This window comes from Thunnus albacares, chromosome 18 (genome assembly GCF_914725855.1).
Source record: "Thunnus albacares chromosome 18, fThuAlb1.1, whole genome shotgun sequence".
In the NCBI taxonomy this organism is placed as follows: domain Eukaryota; kingdom Metazoa; phylum Chordata; class Actinopteri; order Scombriformes; family Scombridae; genus Thunnus; species Thunnus albacares.
In genome coordinates, this window is record NC_058123.1 from 17,244,448 (window position 1) to 17,257,777 (window position 13,330).

Sequence of the window (13,330 nt, forward strand, 5' to 3'; positions counted from 1 at the left end):
CAAAATTAATGACATTGTACTTTGTGTTTAGTACTATGTTGCTGCCACCCCGTATAAAGAGCAGCTGTTGTTTGGCACTGGAAATTTTTAAAGGGATGTTAGATAAGTAGGTTGAGAGTCAAGAGTATATGCAAAAAAGTTATGTTTATTGACAAAAATATCAATGAAACAGAGGCAAAAATAAACCCAGAGAAATTTAACAAAAATAACTTAAGCTGAAGAAAAGCTAAAAACAAACAAATAAAATCTGCAGCCTCACATCAAGCTGACACCTACTCTCATACCTCACCCAACTGAAATGTAGCATCTACTTAGGTCACCACAGGGTGACCTTGACTGATACCAAACCTTCAAAACATATAGACAAACATTGATGTAGAATTTCTGTTATTGCTGCTGACAGTCACAATTTCCTATGATCACACACGCACAGGCATGAGTGCACCAAATTATACAGAATACAATTTACAACAGAACAGTTTTAACCTACCTCAACTGGACAGGGCCTAGTGACTCACTGCTTGGTGCAGCTAATGATGCACACCTGTTGTCACTCTCACTGATTAAGCAGAAGATCTGCCCGACCATTACAAAACTCTCAAAAAAGAAACATCACACACAAACATCTTGGTCAGCAGAGTCCACTGAGACACTACATGTTGCCATTTGTTAAATTCAATCTAAAATCTATTAAATGTTTATCCTGAGTGACACAAGAATAGGGAAGAATAGAGACATAGACATGCCATGGATTGAAGAAACTTTATTTAGAGTATAAACACAAAAACAACCAAGATGATTAAATGATATCCTCGTAAAAGGAGTAAAAGCATGTATTACATTGACTAAAGTAAACTTTACCACACTAAGAAATACATTTCTTGCTGAGGTACACAACATTTTATTAGTAAAACTGTATGAAGATGGTTAGTTTGTTGCTCTCTCTCCAGAGACAAACAAGAAATTTGGGAAAAAATCTCTCTGAAAACACAAAACATTCATAGTCACATAATACTCCCTTAAAATTCCCTATTCAGAACAATGTTTTTTTTGTTGTTGTGAGAATGAATGATGCTGATGCTCCATCACAGCATATATGTAATATTCTCATTCTCTTACTCTCTCTTTGTTTTGCTAATCAATTCATTTTTATCTACATCTCCTCCTCTCTCTTTCTATTTCTTGGTCTCCTCGATCTTCTCCACCTCGCTGGATTCATCCACCACCTGGCCATTGATCATCGTCTGAGTCACCACCTTCACAATCTTCCTGGTGCGAACATCAGGTTCCTCTGCACAGGAAAGAGATGAAAAAATTTTTTAAAAAAGAAATGAGATGAGTTTAAATGAGATGAGAAAGTAAGTTGAGATGGAAGAGTTTGTTGATATGAGATTAAATGAGAAAGGAGGGAAGAAAAGAAAAGAGAAGAGATGTCTATATAGATGTTGAGCCAGCCTCAAGATAAAGACTATGTGCAGTTCTTACTAAATACATTTGGTATGTAAAAACAGCTTTACCAATTAAACTATTTGGTCTCATGAAGAACTCTTAAAGATGTCACAGTCTTTGATTCTGTGTTTTCTTTAGTTTGCTAATATTGTGAGACAAACACCTTCCAGTTTGTTAATACGTCGGCGTGAGTCAGTCGGATTAAGACATAGTTACAACATAAATGTTTTTTCACTCCCTCATTAGTTGCTATAGGAGCTGAGCCGTCAGTGGTGTTTGCATTGTTTGGACATTCATAAAACTGTCATTAGCCTTGGGTCACTTGGGTGTGTGTGCAGGAAGTCTGTGTTTGTCGGTGTCACTACACTGCTGTCTCAAACTCACAAAATTATGCAACAGCTGTTAAATAAACATTTGTAAACATCGTGCTCTACTTATCGCCTCCATCATTTCATATTCAGTCTTTAGTCTTTACCTCCCTGCAATTCCCTTCAGGTTGTGATAACATGCATTCAAAAATGACGATCTCTGCTTTGCTATTATATGATGCTGTGCTTGGATATCTTTCTGTTGTTCTGAAATACAAGCAGTGACTGGCGTCTGCTTTCTTTGATGAGTTAAAGATCGAAAGCGAAGTACTCACTTTTTGGTGGAGGTGGAATTTCCTTAACTCTGTAGGGCAGAAAGGAAACAGAAAACAGCTTTAAATTGACTCGAAAATAAGATCTACACATTTAAAGTAACAGTTCAACATGAAGCTGGAGCAGCAAGCAGCTGTTAGCGTAGCTTAGCATAAAGACACAACAAAAACCGAAGTGAAAAGCAACGAATCATGGTTTTACTGGGTGGTTTGTTGCCTTTGAACAGAGCCAGGTTATCTGATTCCCCCTGCTTCCAGTCTTCATGCTAAGCTAAGCTAATCAGCTGCTGACTGTAGCTTCACATTTAGTGGACAAATACCAGAGTGGTATCAATCTTCTCATCTAACTCTCGGCAAGACAGCAAATACATATAATTCCCAAAATTTCAAATGGTTGTAGTTTTGGTCATTATTTCTATCTTTACAAGTGCAGTCAAGTCAATTACTGAGAGTTGGAAACACGTCTACATCACTACAATGAAATCCAACATGGCACAAAACACAAGCCTACACAAGATCAGACAGGTGGTAAACAAACAGACAGTTTAGCAACCAATTTACTTGGAGGTATAACTGAAAGTTAACACACCTGAAATGTTGCTATTAATTCCTAATTGCACAGGAAAACGCTGGTCACTACGCTAAGTAGAACAGTTTGGTAATAATTTTACTGCTTGCCTTTGTTTTATCCTCTAGATTAGTTCTGCTAACGTCAAGGTTTGTTTTACACCTGAATGACAAGTTCAAGTTGAACAATGTTATTGTTACTGATAGACATGATTACCAAAAAATAAGACCTAACTTTTAAGTCAACATGGATGAGAAGTCCTTCAGGGACTCAAAAATGAAAAATTGAACATCTTACATTTCCATGACAACTGAGTAAAATATGGCCAGTGATATGGTCAAAAATTCCCAAACAAGCCAGTAAGTGAACCTTAAATTGAGTTGGTTTTGAAGCTCTAATTCCCCTTAAAATCTTATGAATTGCTTTTTTACTCTCCTTTTTCTTCATGAAATGTTGAAAACTCACGTTTCCTCTCCCTCCAGCAGGCGCCTGTAAGTGGCGATCTCCATTTCCAGGTTCTGCTTGATGCGGAGGAGCTGCTCATAGTCGGTTTTGGTACGCTGCATGTCCAGCCTGAGCTGGGAAAGGTCATCCTCCAGCTGACTCAGGGTGGCCTGTAGCCGCTCCAGCTCAGATGAGTATTTCTGACCCGTCTCACTCAGGTTACCCTCCAGAGCGGCTATCTGAGGAGAGAAAGGGAAAATAATAACAGAGCTGACTGTATCCTGGGTTCTGAGATTACCATTGTGTGTTTTGTGTGTCACGCCGACTGTTGGACACTTAAATAATGATTGTCCAATTCATGAAATGTCCCAAAATTATTCATAACTCTGTGCTTCCTAATGTTTATCCATCATCACAGTGACTGTACTATAAGTTACTTCTGTATTGTAACCAGTGTGCAGTAATGTGATGCTCCAGGTCGACTGGTATTAAGGGCTTTTCAACCTCCTTCCTGTTCTTCAAAAGGTGTTTGCTAATGGAAATCAAACCTCAAGAATGTCCCCGGATTCTGAAATTACTTCCTAAATCATTATCAACAAATAACTGTGAACTGACACGGCCTTGGCATCCAAAGCAAACATTTGCTGCTCAGACACGATTAGCCGTCTCATCACCGAAACTCACCCCCACACAGTTTAGCAACTGACTCCTTTATGCCCTTACTTGACTTATCAGCGTGGGAGGACATGCTTACTGTCAACACAGGATTAAAGAGAGATAGAAGAGAGATAAAATGCACAATGATTTTTTTCCGCTAGTACGATACAAAAACACGGAGTTGCACAAACTAAAAAAAAAGAGTTTCTGTAAGGATTTTTTGTGTTGTTACGTGACAAAACCCTTATTAAACCCTTATTAAAACTGCTCTTTCCTAAATGCAACCATGACTAATCAGTTCTTTGTGAAAAGGAAATACTGTCATTTTAAAATCACGATCATGGTATTTGTACTTCTTTATTTGCATTAGATTTTGTTTGCACTGCCAAGAATGTCAGACTTTTGTCTCCAGAGACGAGAGACAATAGTTTTTTAAATCTCTTCCGGCACCATAAGCAGACTATTCAGTTTCCTATTCTCAATGTCATTCTTTTTAGTTCTGCTGGATTCAAAAGGTATGAAAACTCATGCATTTGCTATGCACTTGGTCGTAGAGAAAGCTCTTTCACCAAGAGATCCCACGGTGTGATAGTGTGCTCATGAGATGTTTTGTTGCACGCATCAGTCTCCTCCTCACGTGTAGCAGCTCACCTGTTTGTGCAGACTCTCCAGCTCCACCTCCAGGGTCTGCAGGAAGCGCTGCCTCTCAGTCAACTCACTCTGGGCTCCTCGCAGAGCCTCGTTGCTCTCCTTCACCTCATTCTGGACCGTCTCCAGCTGGACAGGACACACAAAATATTTCAGTGAATGCACTGATTAAAGAAAATTATCTCATCATGAGAAAGAAATGGCCACTGACCTTCTTGTGATACCACTGCTCTGCATGCTCCTTGTTGTTCTTGACAATGGCTTCATACTGGGTACGAAGGTCAGACAGAATGGATCCCAGCTCTGGCCCGCGGGCCGAGTCCACCTCCACATTCACCTCGTCCCTGGCAATACGAGACTTCATCTGCTCAAGTTCCTGCAGGACGAGAAGTAGTATACACACTTAATGTTGCTTTGTCACAGTGTGTGTAGTGGTCTCTACATGAACTAGACTTGACTTAGAGTTGTATTACTCGTGTAAATATCTAATGTGTGTTCATGTCTGTGTTGTATTTGCTTAACATTTGTGTGAACAGATGACATACGGAGCCAGGAAGAGTTTTGTGAATCCTACACCGCAGGGTGGCAGAGAGGATGTGGGAGCATCTTCATTATTTACATGTTCTCCATCAATAGTTGATGGAGCAGAGCTCACCTTACCCTTGGCCCTTTCAAATCACATACACACACACACACACACACACACACGTACACACCGATGGTACACTCCCTCTCTTCATTTATGCACGTTCTCTGGATCTCCTTCACTCTCTCTTCTGTGTGACATTGTCTCAAGTCACATGCAATTTGTTTTAACGTCACCTGATCTGGTTTTAATGCTCTTTACATATAAATTCATAGATTATTTTCTATCCTTGGTTGGACGATAAAATTTGATATTATTCTTTATTTTATGCACAGGGGTTGTACTGTTGCTTAGGAAGCATTATTTCAGAAGACTCTGGGAGAAAACAGTGTGATCTAGTTTTGCAGCTAACCCTCCAGAGATGCTGCTTTTCTATTTCAGTGGGGGGAAAAGTCTACAGTATATACAACATCAAAATCAAAAAAGACAAATACGCAAATGTAAAATAATATATATATAGGTAATGTGGATGCACAATAAAATAAGCAGGATGTATTTCAGGATTCACCAAAGCCAAAATAATGCAGAAATGTATGAAGAAAATCCAGTCTCATTTTGTCAAATGTAAAACTCGACTCCAGATCTAATTTACACAGTGCAAATACTGACATTTCTTTTCATAACTCTTGTTTCAGTGAGAGGGAGAGCAAACCTTCCTTTGAAGAGACTAAGTGGGTAAGTTTATCTTAGTTTATCTTCCCCCCTGAGGAGAGTAGTCAGGGAGCCTCGTATCAGCTGACTGGACAGAAAGAGCAGGTTTAGGAAACCCGATCTACCTGCTCTTTTTGTCTGCAGTAACCAGAGGACCACCTCTCTTTCTCTCTCCCCACCAGAAAGACCTCTTAAGTCCACCAAATTGGGTCAGTCAAATATCAGACAACTTGTTTTGTGGGCAGGGGAGAACAAGAGAGAGGGCCAAAAGGATGGAGAGTGCAAAGTTAACACTATAAAATAGGTGATAAACAGAATACCTCCTCATGGTTTTTCTTGAGGAAGTAAAGTTCTTCTTTCAGGCTGTCCAGATCTCCTCTCAGAGAGGCAATGATCTGCTCGTGGTCTGTCTTGGCCTTCTTCAGGGCAACACAGTCTCGCTCCACAGACTGACACATCACCAGCTCAGTCTCCCACCTAGTAAAACCAAGAACAAGACTATATATAGAGTCTACAGCCATGCTAGCAGGCTCTCACAGGGGTGCTTTGAGCTAAATGCTAATGTCAATGCCAACATGCTGGTGTTTAGCAGATTTAATATTTACCATCTTGGTTTGTTAGCATACAAAGTACAGCTGTGGCTGATGGGAGTGTCATGAATTTTGCAGGTATTTGGTCATAAAGTATTGGACACGTTTTGACCAGATGATGGAACTACATGAAAAATCAAGGGATCAACAAAGTTATGACAATACATCTTGATGGGGATATGAATATCTGAGTCAAATTCCATGCCACTTTATTCAATATTTATTGAGATATTTCAGTCTGGACCAAAGTGGTAGACCAATAGACAAACAGACTTTTACCGACATCCCTCACCACAGCGCTAACAGGGTAAGAAATAGCTGAGAAAAGTCCAGTATAACATATACTATTACCAGGATGGTAGCTTGAAGTTTATAGTTTACCTCTGAGGACAGAATATAGAGTAGAAAGTGCCTCATTAAGTTAAACATTGATGAAACATAAATGCAGTCATTTGCATTTAAGGGAAAACATTTTTTCTGTTTCTGTCCATGACAACTGTTTTCATGACATTCCATTGTCAAGTTTTTCAAGAACTATGAGAAGCACAATGAAATTTGCACCAAATGCCAAAAGTATTGTACTGTTGTCATGTTGTAAAGGCAGACAGTTATCATAAATGTCCAAAGTGGACACTGCTGCATGAATTCTTAATCAAATATATGGAATAAACTCAAAACGGCTCTAAAAGTCATACAAAACCCCCCCAAAAAACTAGCAAGCTACTGTAAAACAAACCAGATTCCTTTTTTTATCTACATAATGTAAACATTAATCACTCACTTGACTCTGAAGTCATCTGCAGCCAGTTTAGCATTATCGATCTCCAACATGAGACGAGCATTTTCCAAGGTCTTCTTCCTCACCTGACAATTAAAAACATGGGGATAACGATGTTATAATAGACTTTAAAAGACAGAGTTCAGTTTAAGTATATCACACTCACATCCACTTCATCTGATGCTTTGTTACATTTTATACTGTATGTTTTAGTTTAATGGAATTATGAATGGTTACAAAAGACACCTGGAAATGTGTAATGAGGTAACACATTCCAACTTCATTAAACTGTAACTATTTCTATTTAGTCAAAATAGGTAAAATAATTATTAACTTTGCCTTTGTTAAGTTAACCCAAAGGTCAAGTGTAGGTAAAATTCTGAGTGTCTCAGCAGCTCCTGCTAAGACACTCTGCACATGTTGGCATTGGCATGAATGTTTTGTCTATGCAAAATCACCTAAGTCATCATAACCTTGTGCTTTGCTGATTGACATTTACAAAACTTAATTTATGTCTATGTGTGGTTGCATGTTCCTTCATATGTGCAGCACCTCTTGCTCAACAGCATGAGCCTGGGCCATCATGGCATCAAGGTCATGACCTTTAGGAATGCGGTCGAGCATCAGCTGCTTGATCTTCGTCTCCAGGTCTGCGTTGGAGCGCTCCAATGAACGCACCTGGAGCAAGACAAAGAGACATTTAAACCCTGAGATACCAGTGATCAAAGTGCTTCAGCTTGCTGCTAATAAGATCATTTCCTTGTCTGCATGGTGCCAAACAGAGATACACCCATCACCCATTTGCCTGCTGACCAAACAGCCTAACAGTGCAGCACTGTGTTGTGTATCAGACCTTGTCTAGATAGTTAGCCAGACGGTTGTTGAGACTCTGCATAGCCTCCTTCTCATTGGTGCTGTTGCCGTGCAGTCCGTTCAGTTGCAGGCTGACTGGGCCATTGAGATCTTGGCCGATAGAAGCTGAGCGGGTCAACGGACTGGCAGCGGAGAAAGACACCGAAGCACGGGAGCGAGCGCGCCCGCTGTCCATCAGTGAACGACTGGAAAAAGAGGGCTGACGGCTCATGGAGTAACCCCTCAATGACATGCTGGAGGCCATGATGGTTGGCTGTGAGGGAAGAAAACACAGGGAGCAACACAAGGAAACTGGAAATTAGATGATGTGTTGGTGAAGGCGAGATATAAAGAGAGACACAGAACACAAGAGCACAATCACAGATGTTACATCTATCACAGTACCTAAGGGTCCATTTCTCTGAGGAGAAAATGGATGTTCAAATTATAGATGTCATAAGAAAAATACATAACTGAAAAAGCCAGCCTGTTTGACCTACTGCAGTAATTTCAAACTAGTGTTACATGAGATCTGGCTGTAGAAAAGCTCTTTTGTGGCCCTTAAGCAAATGTGTTTTATTCTAGCGTTTGGCTGGACTCTAATAGGAATACAAGTAGGGCCTAATATTCAAGACCACTGAACACCCACTGAAAATGATGAGTCTTTAAATGAGTGTACGGCCGGCTAGTGCCTATTCAAACTAACCATCTGCATGTAAGAGATGACTGACTTTATGGTCAGAGCCACTTCAGTCTGTCCGTCTCGGCTCCATTCGAATTCAACACTCAACTTGGTATAAAATCAAAATGTAAATGACGACAGCTCAACCCTGGGTCGAAGAAGAGCCACTCACCGCGGCTGAGGACGCTCTTATATAGTCTATTACTATGATAATAAGATGCATTTTATATTCCAGAGGAGACTAATAGAGGATTCATAAAAACAGAAACAAACAGAGGAGATGACAAGTGGCTCCATGACTCTAAATAATATATTTCTTTAAGGTAAAAAGTTCCTCTCTTCTCCTTTTTTTAAACCTCATTTGATATGAAGTTCAACAGGTGTTCACATTACTTTCTGGACTTTAAATGAGAATAGATGGCGTGAATGTCAAACATAGTACAGGACAGGAAATCTTTGTGTGTGTGTGTTCGAGAGGTTTCATGCATGCTTGCTTTTGTGTGTTTCACAGCAGCGTTTCAGCGGCAGATTAGCAGTCAAGGGAACCTCTCTGTCTCTCTGTCACTTGATCCTTGAAACACTGTTCCCACAACACTACAAAGGACCAAGCAGGAGACAGACACCCCTTGTTCAGATGAAAGATAGAGCTTGGGAAAATGATCGGGAGAATATTTGGAGTGAATTCCAGTGACACAAGAAGACACTTTGTTCAGCAGGAAGTGGATTTTCATTTCGTCTTTTTTTTTTTTGAGATCATCTCTTCATTAGTGAGCCAATAGTTGTGTTGACAACTTTGGACAAAAGTGAACAGTGAAAATTCACTCACTTGTGGGAAAAGCTTTTCTTCCAAATGTAATTTTTATTTAGATCAGTGCTTTATAATATTTTTCATAATCTCAATGATTGCATTTAATAACAGAACAATTGAAAAATATTTAAATGATCAATTTTAAGAAGTCTGATCGCTAAAAAATAAATAACATCCTACTTACCAGGATTTTCTTTGAGCTAGAGGACAGGTGGGATCCAGAGGAATGCAGGAAGCTCTGTGCTGCTGATGCTACAGGTGAGCTTATATGCAGGTGTGCAGAAGGTGGGAGGAGCGAGCTTTACTTGGGAGGTGTGTTTAATGCACCTGAAGGTCTTGAGAAAGGTAGGTGCGGGTAAGTGTTGTAATGAAACTGCACTATATACATTGTTGACTACCTTAACATTTCTTATTGACCTTGCTGCTACTGAGTGGCAATATGATATTTTATGCTCACTTTTAGGCAGTTACAGCATCTGTAGTTCTGCAATACAAGGATTAATTCTGATATCACACATTACTCTTGATTAAATATTTTTCCAGCTTGGCTTGAAATGTTTTTCTAAGCTTCTTTGTTTCTGATAAAAAATACCTAAACATGCATTTATGGATATTGTTTTGGCCATTTGGGAGCAGCGCAACAAGCTATAAATACAACATTGGCACATTGTGATTCTAATAAAATTGATACAGCAAATGTGTTAGTAGACATATAAACATAAACACATAGTAAACAGCTTATTTACAAATCCAAAAGTCATGACGCAGCATTAGCATTTATTTGGAGAATCTGGCCACATGATGAATGTGAGTCCGATATTCAGTCTCCTTTTAGCTCTGTTTTGCTTTCCACCAACTCCTGAGGGGAAAACTTGGCTCTTCAGCCACAAAATGCTTCCACATTGTTCAGTCACTTAACGCAAACTGTGCTGTTTGGTGCTGGGATGTCAGTGTATAATGTGGTTTGAGCTTTATCACTGAAAACAGCTGCCTTTTGTAGTTGAAAATGGTTGGTGGAAACAGTAAAGCTGCAGGCTGTAAAAGCAAAACAAAGAGCTGAAAGATGCTAAAACACTCTGTAGAGCTGAGGGGAGCAAGTCAGGTGTTTGGGTTTGTCACCACAAGCGACCCCTCTCACTTTACACATTATAATTTTTTTCCATTGGTAATATAAAAATATTGATTAGCACAGCTTTAAACACTGAAAAAATACAATTCTTACAAAAGGAAACATTTTTGGAAAAGATAGCGGCAGCATACTCTTTCCACTCACAGTCTGTCTTTGATGTATATGCTTCACTGAGTGTGCCCTCCACCCGGCAGCATCACTGATCACAATAAAGCATGCCATCTCATGTATCTGTGCAATTAAATATCTCATTGTTATTCTCATCCCTTTAATGTTCTAGTATATCTATATCTGTATCTAGTTGGGTGGAGCCCTGCCACCACCTCTCTGGACTCTCTGGAGCCCTCCTGTCCTACAGTCACTCATCTTGCTGTAACATGACCTTCCCTCTACCTGTCAGAGATAAAATATTCAACAAGTCACTCAGAGAAAGAAAACCTGGCGACCAAAGCACCTCGAAACAAACGTGGTCTGTAGAGGCTCAATTCAAACAGGTCAGGATGGATAGAATATCAGTATCTACATCTGTTTTACACAAAATATTTTACATGCAGACACAAAATCTATAAAAGCTTAAAATATGCAGTCTGAAATACTCAATAAACATGTGTTAGTGTTACTAAAGATGTGACTTTAAAGATGGATTTTGCTGAATTTGAGCTACGGGAAAAACTCAAGACAGTCTGCATGTCTTTATTTATTCTATACACACTCACTAATATGTGTGTGTTTACTCTGGTCACCTTTATAGAATATCACATAAACATTACTGGGGTGAATGTTTACTTCCTTTTAGTGACTGCACACAAACACACACACACACACATTCCTGGAACATGAATGAGTGAACAGGCCTGAAACTGTAGCTCTTCTCATTTGCAACTGCTCTGAACTTTGTCCATGCAAAGTCTAATAGAAACATAGAGGGATTTGTGATGTTAATGAATGCGTGGGTGACGAATCCCACGTCATATTATCATATTCAAATTCAAGTGAGACGAAATTATCCCTGCTGTCTCTTAGCATTGCAAATGCCGCTATTTGCATCGCATCCACAAACATTCTGCATTTAGCTCAAGCAGTTTGTATTTGAACAAATAGTGGGTTACGACTTTCATTTTTCTTGTTTAATCCAGAACCTGCAAAGTATCAGTGACATTTAGTCTTGCAAGCTGCAGAATTAGTTACCTTAACCTTACAGTGAGAGCACCACCATAGTGATCATATCCAGGTGTGTCGGGAAGGTAATATTACCATAGCCAGTTCATCAAAAGAACGATATCCCTCTTGTGATGCTCCGATAACAGCTTGTATGTCAAAACACATCAGTTTAAGAAGTAAAAAATGGTAAACTGAGGTTACAGTAAGATAAATCTTCTGTGCAGCTATTCTAGTTAAAACAGTATGTGTATCACTTGCATCTCATAATAAATAATATCTTTCACTTCAAACACTTCACAAACCAACCAAACCAGTTGAACGAATATAAGATAAAATCTAAAATATACAACGTACAACCAAAATAAGAGGTCAAGTGTTAAGCAATTATTTGGCAAAATTTGGCAAAAACAAAAACCTCTCCTTTCTGTTTCCTTCACTGAGTTTTAACAAGTTTTAAGAGGTAATTTTTTAACAAATGAATTAATACAATGATCTTATGTAGTAACTGATGGAAATGGACAACAGTGCAAAGTTAAACTAGGTCATATGATAGACTGGAAGGGACAAAGAATGATCAGATTCTGTCTGTGGGGGTAAAAATGTTGCATTTTGTCCCCTCAGACCACACATCATTGACCACTCAGTGAGCTCCAGTGTTACATACAGCCTGTAAGATATCACCACTATGTGGTGGAGGCTGGTAAATACAAGCTAAGTGTATGTCAAAGCAGGTACCAGTGTTCCCCAAAAGAGGGCAGCAACAAGCTATACTAACACAACGCTTGCAGTAGTGGTTCTCCTAGTTACTCCAACTGAAAGTCTAAATCTTTCATATTTTTCATTTAAATATGTGTGATTTTAGGTAACAAAAAAATTCAAACAAATATATTCTTAACATACAGTTTTGCCTTTTTGTTTCCTCTTACAGTAGCATTAAGGTCGTATATTATTATTATCATATTATTCCACACTATTTGACTCATGATTATATTCTATATGAGCTTGTTCATTGAAGCTTCACTGAAGCTAAGTGATGTTTACACTGAGCGAAATACTCAATCCCAAGACTCCATGTTTTTTATGGCTGCACTTTTTCATCACATGGAAATATTTGAGTTGTCTTGCGCATCATTTTATACACGTTTCTCCAAAATCCAGCCTGACATATTTGGTGCCATTTGAACACAGTTTGGCTGCACAGCAGGAGTTTGCAATGACAGCTGCGTTAAAAAAAGGGGACATGTATAAACTTAACAACAAACAAGGTGTAGCATTAGCTTAGCATTTTGTTACTAAACACGAGCTGCACATCTCTACATAAAACCAATCATGATCAAACTGAACCTGAATCAACCTTTCCTCTCACTTTCACTTTCTCACTCTCTTTTTCTCCTCACTTTCTCTCCTTCAGTCGATGTGGATCAGAGTTTGGTTGTTAAATAAATAAACAGATGATTAGACTGCCAGGATGTCAGGATACTACTCATGACCCCACTTGACCCCTCATGACTCCTGTCACAAGTGATCATGTGACCAGACTAGCACAGAGGAGTAGTTACGTTGCGGTGCTGACGACATCCAGGCCGGGTCATCGTTCTCACAATCTTACAAGATAATAAAGCCACAC

The 13,330-nt window shown here is 39.2% G+C and overlaps 1 protein-coding gene across 1 annotated transcript; it reads right to left on the minus strand.

The window, feature by feature from the left end:
- Positions 1 to 751: 751 nt before the first annotated feature.
- si:ch211-243g18.2 (uncharacterized protein LOC559906 homolog) lies at positions 752 to 9,720 on the minus strand. Its single transcript, XM_044333931.1, has 10 exons — positions 9,598 to 9,720; positions 7,925 to 8,197; positions 7,624 to 7,749; positions 7,075 to 7,157; positions 6,024 to 6,180; positions 4,618 to 4,782; positions 4,410 to 4,535; positions 3,123 to 3,340; positions 2,093 to 2,121; positions 752 to 1,291 (listed from the first exon to the last, which is right to left on the minus strand). Exons 2-10 carry the CDS (start codon positions 8,186 to 8,188, stop codon positions 1,176 to 1,178), a joined length of 1,284 nt encoding a protein of 427 aa, XP_044189866.1. The 5' UTR covers positions 8,189 to 8,197; positions 9,598 to 9,720; the 3' UTR covers positions 752 to 1,175.
- Positions 9,721 to 13,330: the final 3,610 nt, after the last annotated feature.

Coding starts and splice junctions, on each gene's coding strand:
- si:ch211-243g18.2 (XM_044333931.1), bottom strand. CDS start 8,188: ATGGCCTCCAGCATGTCATTGAGGGGTTACTCCATGAGCCGTCAGCCC. Junction 7,158..7,623: donor CTCATGCTGTTGAGCAAGAG/GTGCTGCACATA, acceptor TTTAATTGTCAG/GTGAGGAAGAAGACCTTGGA. Junction 4,783..6,023: donor TCAAGAAAAACCATGAGGAG/GTATTCTGTTTA, acceptor CTCGTCCTGCAG/GAACTTGAGCAGATGAAGTC.